The 14,981-nt window shown below is 40.4% G+C and overlaps 1 protein-coding gene across 1 annotated transcript in view; it reads right to left on the reverse strand.

Annotated features, from left to right (window-relative positions):
- The window catches only part of PCNX2 (pecanex 2), a 1,104,481-nt gene that overhangs the window by 570,569 nt on the left and 518,931 nt on the right, over nucleotides 1-14,981 (reverse strand). The window contains 1 exon segment of the mRNA XM_033937641.1: nucleotides 13,874-13,966. Within this exon segment, the coding sequence (XP_033793532.1) occupies nucleotides 13,874-13,966 (93 nt within the window).

Raw genomic sequence — 14,981 nt, forward strand, 5'->3', positions numbered from 1 at the left:
TCCAAGACCAAATTCGTGGCCATTGAGACACAGTAATTTGATGCTTAATCTCAATGCTCCAAATGTCCCGAAGAACAGTCTTTGGTTTTTTATTCATAAATCCAGATATTAATTTGTACCACTGAGTGGCCTGGTGTCCCAGGAAATCCACCTGAAAGCATAAGAACTCCAAACTATATTGATTGTAAAGAGTTTTCCATTCAGGGAACCCCGCCTGTATGGCCATTAGAAATAACATCTTCTAATACACGTATTCCTGCAATCATCCAATGCTTCCAGATGACCTTAAATCCGCCAATTTGAATCTTAGAGTTCAGCCATATAGTTTGATTTGTTGATTTGTGACTTGGAATAGGTGACAAATTACTCACATATTTTATTGTTTTCCATGTGTCTACAAATAATCTATTTTCTTTATATAATCTAGGCATTCTGATACTAAGTACATGGCATAATCGCAGAGGAAACATGAGGCACCATTCCAACCATAACCAATCTGGGATATTATCAACAGGCTCTGGGAGGATCCAATACATACCATGGCACATAATATAGGATTGATGATACCTTTAAAAGTTGGGAATATTTACCCCTCCCTCTGTAATCGGTTTTTGTAGAGATACTAAAGCAATTCTAGCCTTTTTGCCCAGCCAAATAAATTTTATGAGAACATTATTTAACTTTTTATAAAAAGACCCCTGAAAAAAAACTGGTAACATACCCATTTGATAACAAATCACAGGCAAAATCATCATTTTAATAGTTTGAACTCTCCCCCACCAAGAAAGATGTAAAGGATTCCATTGCTTACACACTTCTGTTACCTTCTATAATAAAATTTTTTCATTCACTTTCATTGTTTCTTCCAACGTGTTTTTTATTCAAATGCCTAAATATTTTATTCCGTCCTCTTTCCATAGAAAGGGGAATGTTTCAAATAAACCTTTTGTACAATGGACATTAAGTGGAAGAACTTCTGATTTACTCCAATTTATCTTGTACCCTGAAAATTTTCCAAATTTTTCTATCAATTCTAGTAAGCTTAGAATGGTTGTTTCTGGATTTCTCAAATGAAGCAATATATCATCTGCATAAGCAGAAACTTTATATTTCCAATCTGAATAAGGAATACCCTGTATCTCCTTCGTTTGATGAATAGCTAATAACAAGGGTTCTAATACAATATCAAAAAGCAAAGGAGACAAAGGACAGCCTTGTCTAATCCCCCTCTGCAAACTAAAACGCTCTAAGAAGTTATTATTAATATACAATCTAGCAGCAGGGGAGCTATACAATGTTTGGATCATTTGTATAAATCCTGAACCTATACCAAACTATTCCATTGCTTGATACATGAAGGCCCATTCTATCCGATCAAAGGCCTTCTCTGCGTCCAAGGATACAGAAAAGGCTGGATCATTCATGACTTTTGTTAAATTTAAAATATGAAAAGCCAATCTGGTGTTATTAGAAGAATGTTTCTGAGCAACAAATCCTGTTTGTGCATACCAATAATAAAAGGGAGAGCCTTGGCCAAGCATAAAGCCAATGTTTTAGCTAGAAGTTTGCCATCTACATTAATTAAGGAAATAGGCCTGTAATTTGAAACAAATGCGGGATCTTTATTTGGCTTCGGCAAAACTATAGTAACAGATTCTGCCATAGTACCTATGATGCAACCATTAGTTAGTTGGACCTGATATAAATTTAACAAATAAGGTAATAAGGTATTTTGAAATGATATATAAACCTCTACTGTGAAACCATCACCACCTGGAGCAGATCCAACTCTAAGGGACTTCAACGCTGTTTGCAGCTCTTTTAGTGATATTGGCTTTTCAAAGCTTTCTTTTATATGCTCGGGAATTTTTGGTCCCTTAATTAATTTTAAAAAATTCTAAACCATCCTTTTCTTTATCTAAATAAAGCTCAGAAGAATACAGGTCTTTATAAAAATTTAAAAATTGTTTTAAAATCAGTCCAATTTGAGAATGAGTGTTCCCTTTTTCATCTTTTACTGCCACTATTTTTGTTTTTCGTTTTTTTTGCTTTCAGATAGTTTGCCAATAATCTTCCCACCTTATTCGAATTTCCATAATACAAAGCTTGTTGAGAAAATAAGTCTTTTCTTATCAATTTAGAAGAAATCTCATTATATTTGCCTTTAGCTTTAAAGAGAGCCTGTAATGTAGAATATTCCCATTTATCAACCAATTTTGATTCCAAACTGGAAAATTGTCTTTTAAATTGCTTCTTAATATATGCCGAAAATGAAATAATTTGACTTCTCATGGTTGCCTTAAAAGCATCCCATAGAGTTTCCATGGAGAAATATTCCGTATTATTAATTTGAAAATAATCATTTATTCTTAACTGAAATTCCTCAATGAAATTTGGTTCTCCAAGCAATGTATTATCAAAACAGGCCTACCATTATCTTGATCACTTATTTTAATTTTAATCCACACTCCTCCATGATCAGACAGAATAATTGGATCTATGGAGGCTTGTGTTACTTGTTGAACTAAGATATTTGAAACAAATATATAATCTATTCTTGAAAAATATTTGTGAACATGGGAGCAAAAAGAAAATTCCAGATCATTAAAATGAAATATATGCCATATATCTTTTAATCACAATTTTGTACCAAATTCTCTAATCCTAATTATTTCATAATTCTGCTAGGTTTTTTTTATCCATTAAAGGATCTATAACAGCATTAAATCCCCCGCCACAACTAAATTAGAAGCAGCCAGTGGTAGTAACAATGGTTGTAGAGAATAAAAAAATGCAATTTGGTTCGAATTAGGTGCATTTACATTGAAAAGCGCCAGCGTAATATTTCCCAGACTCATGTCAACATGTACCCACCTTCCTAAAGGATCAGCAGCAATCAACTTAAACATAGCATTACATTTTTTATTCACCAATATTGCTACACCTGCCTTTTTCCTTACAGCTCTGGCATAAAAACAATGTTTCACCCAGTCTCCTAGTTTTTGGGACTCTAAAGCCGATAAATGAGTCTCCTGGATATAACATATATCTACATTCTGTTGTTTTAAAAACAATAGTGTTTTCTTTCTTTTTATAGGATGGTTGAGGCCATTAACATTTAACGAATATAATTTAAGCTCCATTAAGATCTTTACTTACAGGACATATGACTCTCATCAAATATGTCATATTATTATGATTTTCCTGCATATATTTCATTTCCCTTAATTTAATATATGGAATATAATACCTATTTCTGTTAAACATCCTCTTCTCAAATCCCCCTCCCTTTCTTAATTTATTAAATATTATATTGATAAGATCCCCAAAACCCTTCCCTATTCCCTCCCGTAACCCCCCTTCTTATATTACGATAACTTGAAGACATAAAATCAGAATGATAGCCCCTCCCCTCCCCAGGCATCCTCAAAACTATAAAAATTGATCATCCTATATAATTAAGAAATTTATCACTAGACATATAATCTTACTTAAGAAGTATAACTATTTAAATACCCTTTAAATATGACAATTTATCAATTTTTGAATTTTACTAAATTGAATAATTCATAAATCTAAGAAATATATTTTTCCCCTATTCATGACATATAATCAATCACCCTTAAATAGAAATCCTATATAATAAAACCCTAAGCGCGCATGCACGCTTAGGGTTTTGTGATCCATGCAGCCGTGTTTTCTGATCCGTGGCCGGATTCTATTTTACAACCCGGCGGCAGGGAACAGTCTGGCCACTCCCCTCTTCCCGCCCTGACTCATTTTAGGCCCACTGTTCATCGTCGTCATCGCCCCCTGGCGTACCCCTCCCTGCCACATCCGAACCCCCGCTGACCCTCCCATCTGACCCTCCCACCGCGAGATGACCGACAAACCTCCTGGCTCCAGCAGCGTCCACAGCACTCTAAATACGCTGCTTTGTGGCCTTCTACTGCCCTAATTTCCTCTGCTGCGTCCCTGATGACATCATCAGGGATGCATCAGAGGAAATCAGGGCAGTAGAAGGGCGGCAAGCAGCGTATTTAGAGTGCTGCGGACACTGCTGGAGCCAGGAGGCTTGTCGGTCGTCTCGCGGTGGGAGGGTTGGATGGGAGGGTCAGTGGGGTTGTCTGCACAGCGGCAGTAGTGGCGGGGGTGAGGGGAGATGGAAAGATGCTGCTCATGGGTTCTACTGCACAGGGGGATGGGAGGGAGGGATAGAAAAATGCCAGGTTCTACTGTAAGGGAGGATGGGTGGGGGATAGAAATGGAAAGATGCTGCTCAAGGGTTCTACTGCACAGGGAGATGGGATGGAAGTAGGTAGGCAGGCAGGCAGGCTTTGGGGGTGGGGGGACAAAGTCTGAAAGACAGTGAGTGGGACATAGGAAGGAGGCACTGGGGGCACTAAGAACATAGGAGGCACTGGGGGCACTAAGGACACAGGAAGGGGCACTAAGGACATAGGCAATGAGGGGACTAAGGACATAGGAAGGAGGCACTGGGGGCACTAAGGACATAGGAAGGAGGCACTTAGGGCACTAAGGACATAGGATGGGACACTAAGGACATAGGAAGGTGGCACTGGGGGCACTAAGGACATAGGAAGGGGGCCATAGAGAGACTGGCAGGCATGGCACAACAGAGAAATACAGGCAGGCAGGGGGGCCAGGGAGACAGAGATAGAAAGAAAGACAAACAGACAGCGTCCGAGAGAGAGAGACAAAGAAAAAAAACAGACACAGACATCTACACTAGTATTTCATAAATATTTAGTTTTATCAATTCATATGGGAAAATTTAATATTTACTAGAATATATTAACCATATAAATTAATAAACTTAATTTCCTAAAAAATTCATTCAATTCATAAAGTTTTCATCATACCTCCCAACTTGGACCGGGAGCAGCAGCAGAGGCAGAGTGGGAGCAGTGCAGAAGGCACTCAGGGTGTGGGAGCGTGCTCTGCCCTCCCCCTCAACTTTGCACCATCAGGTTTTGCTTAATCTGTTAACTTCTGCTCTCCACCTCCCGACTTAGACCGGAAGCAGCAGCAGAGGCAGAGCGGGAGCAGTGCAGAAGGCACTCAGGGTGTGGGAGCGTGCTCCGCCCCTCCCCATCAACTTTGCACCATCGGGTTTTGCTTAATCTGTTAACTTCTAATCTCCATCTCCCAACTTGGATCGGGAACAGCAGCAGAGGCAGAGTGGGAGCAGAGCAGAAGGCACTCAGGGTGTGGGAGCATGCTCCGCCCCTCCCCCTTGATGTTGCACAGTCGGGCTTTGCTCAACTGCTACTCTCAACCACAGCTTTCATTCCCAACATATACTGTCACACTATCAAGGCTCTCTACAGCATCTACACTAAAGTAATTCTTACTCCTACCCATCCAGGTACAACACAAGAAGAACAACTTTCTCACAGCCAACTACTCGTCCCCACTACCCGCCCTCCCACCAAAATGAAGCTAATCCCACAAACACACACCCTGGCCACCCTACTGATAATCCTCCTCATTACCAGTTGGAAAGCAGTAGCAAACAACTTACCAACCCCACCCACATGCTCCACTGCAAACAAAATCCAACACCACAACAGGAGAACCCCAATAGTTAGAAGCTCAAACCACCACACCAGTGCTCAACATCCCATTACCTTAGCCTGGAGAAGAAGAACACTTCCCAAGACCAAACCTCAACCTCCTCCTAAAACACTCATCTACCCTGAAACGACTCACAATTTCCAAACAGATATCACCACCCTAACATGTGCCTACTTAAACATCAGAGCCTTAGGACCTAAAACAGAACACATAAAAAACTGGATAAAAACTGAAAACCTAGACTGCCTTTTCCTCACAGAAACCTGGTTAACCTCAGACACAGATCCTAGAATAACAGAAGTTTGCCCTCAGGGATACAAAATAACAATGACCTGCAGAGAGAAAAAAAGAGGAGGAGGACTAGAAATCTTAATCAAGGACTCCCTAACCCTAAATATACTCAAAAAACATCCACCCCACAAATGGACTTCCTTGCCTGCCATCTCTCAAGCACCACTCTAAAAAACTCACTAAACTGCATGCTCTGCTACATAACACCAGGAAACTGGACTACAGTAAGACCTGAATTTGAAAACTTCATATACCAAAACTCATTAACAGCAGAATATAACCTCATCCTAGGAGACCTAAACATACACCTTTGAAGACCAAGCATCCAAACCAGCAGAAAACTGTCTATCATTTCTCAATGCCTTATTCTTCCAAATCCTAAACCCACAAACCACGCATGAAAAAGGACACCAACTTGACATCGCAGCCTTCATGACCTATCAACTATCCTCCCCAGAAATTCAAACACCTAATGGAACCTGGTCCCCATCCCTCTGGTCAGACCACTACACATACACCTTCAACATCCACTGGACCAAGAACGAAATCATACCTAAACCCAAAAAAATAACTTACACCTCACGCAAACGCATCGACCCCTCCAAATTCTGGACAAAAATAGATGAAACAATCCAGGGCTGTGACCCCAAGGACTTCATCTCACAGTGGAACAATCTGACTACCAACATCCTTAATGAACTAGCCCCACTACAAACCAAAACTAGAATCAGCAGAAGATCAGATCAATGGTTTGACAATGAACTATTCTTACTTAAAAGACAATGCAGACGACTAGAAAGAAAATAGGAAAAAACTAATCTAGGTCACATGAAAACCGCCTGGAAAAATACTAACAAACAATACAAAATACTACTAAAGGACAAGAGAAAAACAAACTACACCAATCTAATAGGCACAGAAACCCAAGATACCAAAAAACTATTCCAAATATGAAAAGACCTAATAGACACCAAATCTTACATGACCACTAACAATACCCCACCCCCCTCAGCCACCCTCTTAGCAGAACACTTCAAGAACAAAATTATAAATGCCAGAGCTCCCCTCAATTGTACCCCATCCCACCTAAATGAACTCACAATTCATCCCACAGATAAAGAATCAACTGCAGCTGACAGAACATGGTCTCAATTCCCCAACATACAATGGTCTGAATTCAACAAAATTACAAATGCTAGAGCCAACCTCAATTGTACCCCATCCCACCTAAACAAACTCACAATTCATCCCACAGATAAAGAATCAACTGCAGCTGACAGAACATGGTCTCAATTCCCCAACATACAATGGTCTGAATTCAATAAAAACTCTACAAAAAGTACAGCCACGCATCCTGTGACCTTAAACACTGCCCATCATATCTCCTTACAACCTCCAGCACAAAATTCCGTACTCTACTTCTGCAATGGATACAAACCATGCTCACAGATGGCCTTTTCCCAACTGACCTCAACAAAATCATCATCACCCCAATCCAAAAAGATCCAAAAGGACCAACAGACCAACCATCCAACTACAGATGCATTGCCTCAATATCTCTATATGTCAAACTGACGGAAGGACTAGTAGCCAAACACCTCACCAACTGTCTAGATGACCATAATATACTTCACCCCATGCAATCTGGCTTTAGATCCAACTTCAGCACAGAGACATTACTAGGCTCCCTCATTGACACAGCCAGACAACACCTCAGCACAGGAAAAAAATACTTCTCATACAACTAGACCTTACCACAGCATTTGACCTGGTAGACCATAACATCTGCAAATTGTGGATGTAATAGGTATGCAATTTTTGGATGAAATAGGTATCTCAGATAAAGTATACTCTTGGTTTGAAGGCTTCCTAAAATCCAGAACATACAGAGTAAAATCGGATAAAGAAAAATCTAAACCTTGGTCCAACCCTTGCGGCGTACCACAAGGATCCCCACTATCCCCTACTCTCTTCAACCTATACACTGCATCTCTCGGAACATACCTGGATAATCTAGGCATAACCACCTACAATTATGCAGATGACATTACCATTCTCATACCTTTTGATCAACCAAAGACCGCCATGACAAACACACTACGCCGAACACTAGAAAAAGTAGCAACCTGGATGAAAGATCACAAACTGAAACTCAACACAGACAAAACTAAATTCATCCTCCTCGAAAATGACAAAGTCCCAACCATAACCAATATAGAAATTAATACAATCAACTATCCCATTCAAATTACCATAAAACTACTAGGAATAACTATAGACCGATGCTGCACCATGCAACCACAAATAAATAAAACAATACAGAAATCCTCCGCAGTTATGAGAAACCTAAGACAAGTCAGGAAATTCTTTGAAAGAACACAATTCCAGCTTATAGTAAAATCCCTAAACCTAAGTCTACTAGACTACTGCAACATCCTCTACCTCCCCTGCCCTGCTATAATGACTAAACAACTACAAACAATCCAAAATACAGCTCTGAGACTCATCTACTCATTGAGAAAACACGACCATATTACAGAAGCATACATCAACTCACATTGGCTACCAATCCAAGAAAGAATACTATTTAAATTCTACTGTATGTTATTTAAAACCTTAAACGGAGACAGCCCAACCTACCTGAACAACTGCCTCATCCAAACCACCTCAATCAGACAAAAAAAACACACATCCCATTCACACACCCCTCAATCAAAGAAGTAAAATGGAAAAAACTATACGATGGCCTCCTGGCCACTCAAGCAGCTAAACTAAATAACCAAATCTCCAATCTACTGATAACGACACCAGACTACAAGATGTTCAGAAAAGAAATAAAAACTATACTCTTCAAGAAATTCCTGAAACAGCCCTAACTTCAGAAAAGAAATAAAAACTATACTCTTCAAGAAATTCATGAAACAGCCCTAACTTCAAACTTACCGTCCTTCCTCCCTCCCTCTTCCCGCCACACAGAAACTACATAATCTACTCTTTACCTCTCTAGAAATGACAAATGTTCTTCCATTGTAACCCACCATTTTTATCTCTTTTGTAATCCGCCTTGAACCGCAAGGTAATGGCGGAATAGAAATCTCTAATGTAATGTAATATCAAAGTAATCAGAGGAGAGAAATACCACATCCACAGAAGAGGCCATTCATATTTATTTAATTATCCCCTATTATAATCAACATGGTAACAGATGGGGTAGCAATGCTATTCTCATAAATGCAATGAATTGCTCATCACTGCCACTAAGGTTACCTGTTTAGACCTTCACCAACTGGCCGAGATACATTGAAATTCCCGGTTTGCCACTGGGATTCTCATAGGCCCGGGATCACCTTGTCCTCCCTCAGCCGCCCCATTTACAAGTACAGTTTTAGCAGATCACACACACAAAAAAACAACCCCACAAACTTTTATTTTAATTTTTTTTCCTTTTTCTCCTTTTCCCCCACTTGGACTCCACAATTCTCAGAAGTTGCTGCCTCGAAGCTTCTGTCATAACTTTAGGGGTTAGTTTCTGGGCAAAGGATGAATGGCAGCATGTCGATTGAGTCGGTGCAGAGCCCTGACAGTAGTGACAGGAGAAGCAGCCTCTTGTCATTGCTGTCAGGACTTCTGCTTTTTTTTAAATGGGACAGATGTTCTGCATGACTTAAACACACACCATCTGTCCTATTAAAAAAGCCCTCTATTCGCACTAGCGCCTCCGAACCACAGACCTTAGCCTTAGCTTCCCCCCCCCTTGTATCCGGGATACAGAAGGAGTCCCCGATTGGCTCAGATGCCTAAGACCCTGCCCAAGGGGAGGGTCTTGAGGCATCTGAGCCAATCAGGGCCATAGGCCCTTCCCCAGGGCTTAAGGCTTGCATTGCAGACAGCGGTGGCTGGCGGAGGAGCAGGAGGGATTCCTGCTCCCAAAGAAAGGTAACAGGGAGGAGGGGGCCAAGGGGGGTTGGGAGGCTGAGGGAGGGGGCACTCCACCAGCAGGAGGGAGTGGGCATCCCTCCTGCCATTCATTGGTGTTGGGTGGCAGAAGGGAGTTGGCATCCCTCCTGCCATATTTAATAGTTTGATGGCATCGGCTGGCAGAAGCAGGCGGGCGGGGACATCTGGTGGCAGGAGGGGGTGGGCATCTCTCTTGCCATTTTTGGGGGTTTGCAGGGGGACAGTCTGTGGATCGGTGGTGCTGTGGATCGGTGGAGAGGGCTTTTTTAATGGGACAGATGGTGTGCAGAAGCCCTGACAGCAGTGACAGGAGGCTGCTTCTCCTATCACTACTGTCAGGGCTCTGCACTGACTCAATTGCTCACTGAGCGACTGAGTCGGTGAGTTTGCATGCTCTGATTCATTTGATAGTGAATCAATTGCTATTTGCAAATCAGCCAGAGAATCAGCCAACAGCAATTGAGTCATTATCTTTAGTGAATCCAGGCCTAAAGTGCTTACTGTTTTGCTGTATGCTTCAAAAGGCACTATGACAAATAATAAATAAACAAACATCTGTTAACTAATCATGGTACCAAATTCTGGACTTACTGCAATACTCTTACTGAAATCTCTAGCAAACCAAAATAAATCATACAAAAATCAGAACATTTCAAACACCATTTTCCATTTAAGATATAGCTTCAAAAAGACTGTCCATGCAACTTGTCAGGTGTGGACAAGCATTAGTAACAATAAAGCCATCAAAATAATTCTTATTTATTCCAAAATCCCAACAGGGTTCAATGTAGTTTACATATAAGCAAATAGGCAAATAGCAGCCAGATAGTTACATGTTTTCAACATTTTAAATGCCTCTATCAAATACAGTAGACTCTCTTTTACCCGAAACTCAAGTAACCAGCAAAAAAATCGAAGAAATACTGTAATATTTTAAATAAAAATGAAAATAAAATCAATTTCTTGCAGAAATTTAAGTATAAACATGGCAATTCACACTTAAGTATGCCCATGCTTTGCCTACCACATGTCCGGTAGTTTGTCTGAAACAGGTTATATATGGCATAGTACGGGGTATAGTATTAGCCAGGCCTATTTTTAATACCGATAGTAACCAGCATCTATCAATCCCCATGGGTGCTGGTTAACTGAGATTCTACTGTAGGAAAGTTTTAAATCTTTTTCTGAAATGAGAGTTTCCAAGTCCAAGTTTCCAAGTTTTATTAAAATTTGTTATCCCATTTATCACAAATTTCAAAGCGGTTTTACAATAAAAATTCTGCTTTCAGATTATTGGTTCAATCGCTTTTACTAAGTCTTCTTGACTATTGTAATATTATTTATCTCACAATTACTAAGAAAGAACTAGCGAGACTTGTATTAATAAAGAACACAGCAATTAGAATGATGTGTAGCTTGAAGAAATATGATCATGTCACACCCTTTTATTGTGAGTTGCACTGGCTGCCTGTGGAGGCTCGGGTATTGTTTAAATTGGGCTGCTTCTGTTACAAGGCTCTTTATGGTACAGCCCCTTTTTATTTGGTTAACAGATTTTCTTTAGCTTCCTACAGACACAGTAGAAGAACCTACAGTCCAGGGTTAACTTTCCTACAGTCCAGGGTTGTAAAAGTAAAAAATTTCTTAATCACACTTTAGCGTCTCAAGCAGCTCTTTACGATAAAGAATTTCGAACTTTACTGCTCACAGCTCACTCTTATAAATTTTAGAATACAATTGAAGACCTATCTATTTTCTAAGCATTTGACTAACTCATTTTATTCCATGTATTAAGTTTATTATTAGTAATCTTTTGTAAATCGCATTGAACTTATGGTTAAGTGGTTAACAAGCACAATGTTATGTTTTGTTTTGTTATTATACAAAAACATATGTATTTACATGGACACTATGGACTGACAAGAATTACAGGAGGTGAGCGGGGGGAGAAACCATTTTGAATGGTATAGAAAGATGTAGAAGGGTAATACAAATAGGTAGGGGAATTAACGTATGGCATAGGATGGTTACAGATTGTCAGATGTTATAGATCAAATGCATCTTTGAAGATGATGGTAGGGAGAACCACATGAATAGTAAAGAGCAGGGGTGCCCAATACATTGTCGTGACTGACCAGTCGATTGCTCAGGCAACCCCAGTCAATCGCAGAGCCACCGCTCCTGCTTTAGAGGGTGAGGGGGGAGGGTCAGTTTGGAAGTGCTGTGGTGTCTGTCTTTCTCCCTGGCCTCCCGCACATACCTTTACCTAATTTTAGCAGGGAGCAGCCTGCAGAGAAGATCACCAGTACTTTAGCAATCCTTGCAGGTTTCCATAGGCCTCAGGAGCTGTCGTCCCTCTGTTGCGGTCCCGCCCCTCCTCTGATGTCAGAGGTAGGATCGCGGCAGAGGGAAGACAGTTTCTGAGGCCTAAAGTACCCGCAATCGCTCCCTGCTAATATTAGGTAAAGGGATGCCAGAGAGGAACACGCAGGCCTTTCAGGGGGGACAGGCAGGCCTTCAGGGTGGAGTGCAGACCTTCAGGGGGTAGTGCAGGCCTTCAGGGGTGGGGGTGCAGGACTTCATGGGGATAGGCAGGCCTTTAGGGTTATGGGACAGGCCTTTGGGGGAAGAGGGTCCTGGTATAGAAGGGAGGGAGGGAAGGGGGGTTCAAAGAGACGTGCATATGCTGGACTTTGGGGGAAGAAATAATGGGTCTAAAAACAGAGGAGTTGGAGAGAGATAGTGGACAATGGGATTTAGGGATGCAAGAAACAGACACAAGAGATGGTGTGAAGGGGGGATAGAGATACTGGATAGGGGGTACTTGGGAAAAGAAAGGGAGAGATGGTGGACCCTGGGGTGGTGGGGAAAGAGGGAGAGATGCTGGATGAAAGGGTAGTTGAGAAAAGGTGGATCTGTGGATGGAGACGAAAAAAAGGAAAGATGCCAGACTTCCAGGTGAGGGAAAAGAAACGGAAGGGGAAGACAAAGATAGAAGATGGATGATTAGATGGATGGTTAGCACGGAGAAAGAAGAAAGAAGGAGACCCTGGCAAGCAAGTTATCAGAAGACAACCAGAGCCGGGGACCAACAAGATTTGAATAATGACCAGACAACAAAGGTAGGAAAAATGATTTTATTTTCAATTTAGTGATCAAAATGTGGCCGTTTTGAGAATTTATATCTGCTGTCTATATTTTGCACTTTGGGCCCCTTTTACTAAACCGCAATAGCAGTTTTTAGCGCAGGGAGCCTATGAGCATCGAGAGCAGCACAGGGCATTCAGCGCAGCTCCCTGCGCTATCATGGTTTAGTAAAAAGGGAGGGGGTATATTTGTCTATTTGTGAATAGTTGTTACCGAAGTGACATTGCATAAAGTCATCTGCCTTGATCTCTTTGAAAAAAAAAACCCAGAATATAAATGATAATTAACATTTTCTCTGCATACAGTGTGCTTTGTGTTTTTTTTAATTTTATTGTTGGTAGATCATTTTGACTTGGTCATTTTAAAAGTAGCTCGCAAGCCCAAAAAAGTGTGGTAAGGAGAGTTTTAAAAGTCCACAAATAATGGACTACATTACAACTTGGAGAATGAAGTAGCAATTGACTCTGTAAACAATAACATTTATAAAATGGTATCCTTATTAAATCATGTATTAATGAAGAAGTTAATCCATAAAATGTTTGTAAACCAAACATGTTGATTTGAAAAAGATGCACTCGCAAACAGGAAGCCAATGCAGTTTAGTTAAGCAAAAGAAATGTTCTCAAATTTTTTCAGTTTAAAAATCAAATGAGCAGAAATGTCCAGCAGCACCCCCCACACTTCAGAATTCTTCAACTATTTTCCACTATACTCTGTTTTAGCGGTGATTCTATTGATTTATTCACCAGTCTTTCTTAATTCATCTTTTGTGAAGAGCATCCACCCATTTTCGCTTTCACTTTGTGAAATATTAGAAATGTGAAATACAAATTTAATAAACAATTAAATAAAAATGCAGAAGAAACTGTGCAATACATACCCTCAGAGACAGAAAAACTGTGCTGGCACTGACTGCAAATGACAGAATAGCGAATAATGTGCATATGATGAGATCTGATTTTACAATTTCCTTCTGTGGGTATAAAATTCATATATGAAATATAAAGCAATCAAAACATAGTGTGCTTCTTAGAGACAATCTGTTGAATATTCAGCGAGTGGCAGTCAGTGCTTTTTTATGAGCTGAACATTGCTGGCTAAATTAGACCTGGACGTTCAATGCTAAGCCATGTCCAGGCACTGGCACTGAATATCCAGGTTTAATTGGACTGGACTGCTCCTAGCCAACAAGACCTTTGCAGGTCCCATCTGATATTCAGTTGAGACTCACATAAGACATCTGACTAAGTGTCAGCTGGAACCCACATAAGGGGATGCGCCATGTCCATTCTATGGATATAGAAGGACAGGTTTGGGAATCAGGACATTAGGGTTTTCTTTTAAAGGTGACAATCTGTGTCAAAAATAAATTATGAAATGATTGACACAGATACAACAGTAATGTCCCACTATTCAAAGGCATTTAAGATAACAACTGCCACAATCCTGATAAATACCTTAGACATCTCTGTCTAATGCAATCTGATTACTGGGCACCACCATGCTGCACCTCATGCTGCATATTCTATAATAGCATCTGGGTGCCCAGATTTTGTTATAGAATACTACATTAGCATAATCTGGTATTTATGCACCATACATTTACACACCTACAATTACACCAGCCATATTATTCGTCTTTCCGACTCCCAAAGGATGAAAAATTCAAAAGACAAGACACTTTCCTAACAAGCAGGATTCTGGAACAAAACTAAGTGACTGACTCTTTAACTCACTGTCATACCAATCATTCAGAAGATCACTAAAAATCCTTCTATTTGACAAATTTGTCTAAACAATTTCCTCTAAGTTTTCCAACATGCTCCTACCTCCTGTTATATATAACTACATTACACGCCTATTTGTTTCCTCATACTTCATGCTCATGTTGTAACCTTGCTGCATTCAGGCAACCTCTCTTGTATACCATTATGACAGAGGGTATGAAACCCTGCCACTTCCCCTGCTTGACACTGCTTCTCAGATGC

The sequence above is a fragment of the Geotrypetes seraphini genome, chromosome 3 (assembly GCF_902459505.1).
Source record: "Geotrypetes seraphini chromosome 3, aGeoSer1.1, whole genome shotgun sequence".
Lineage (NCBI taxonomy): Eukaryota > Metazoa > Chordata > Amphibia > Gymnophiona > Dermophiidae > Geotrypetes > Geotrypetes seraphini.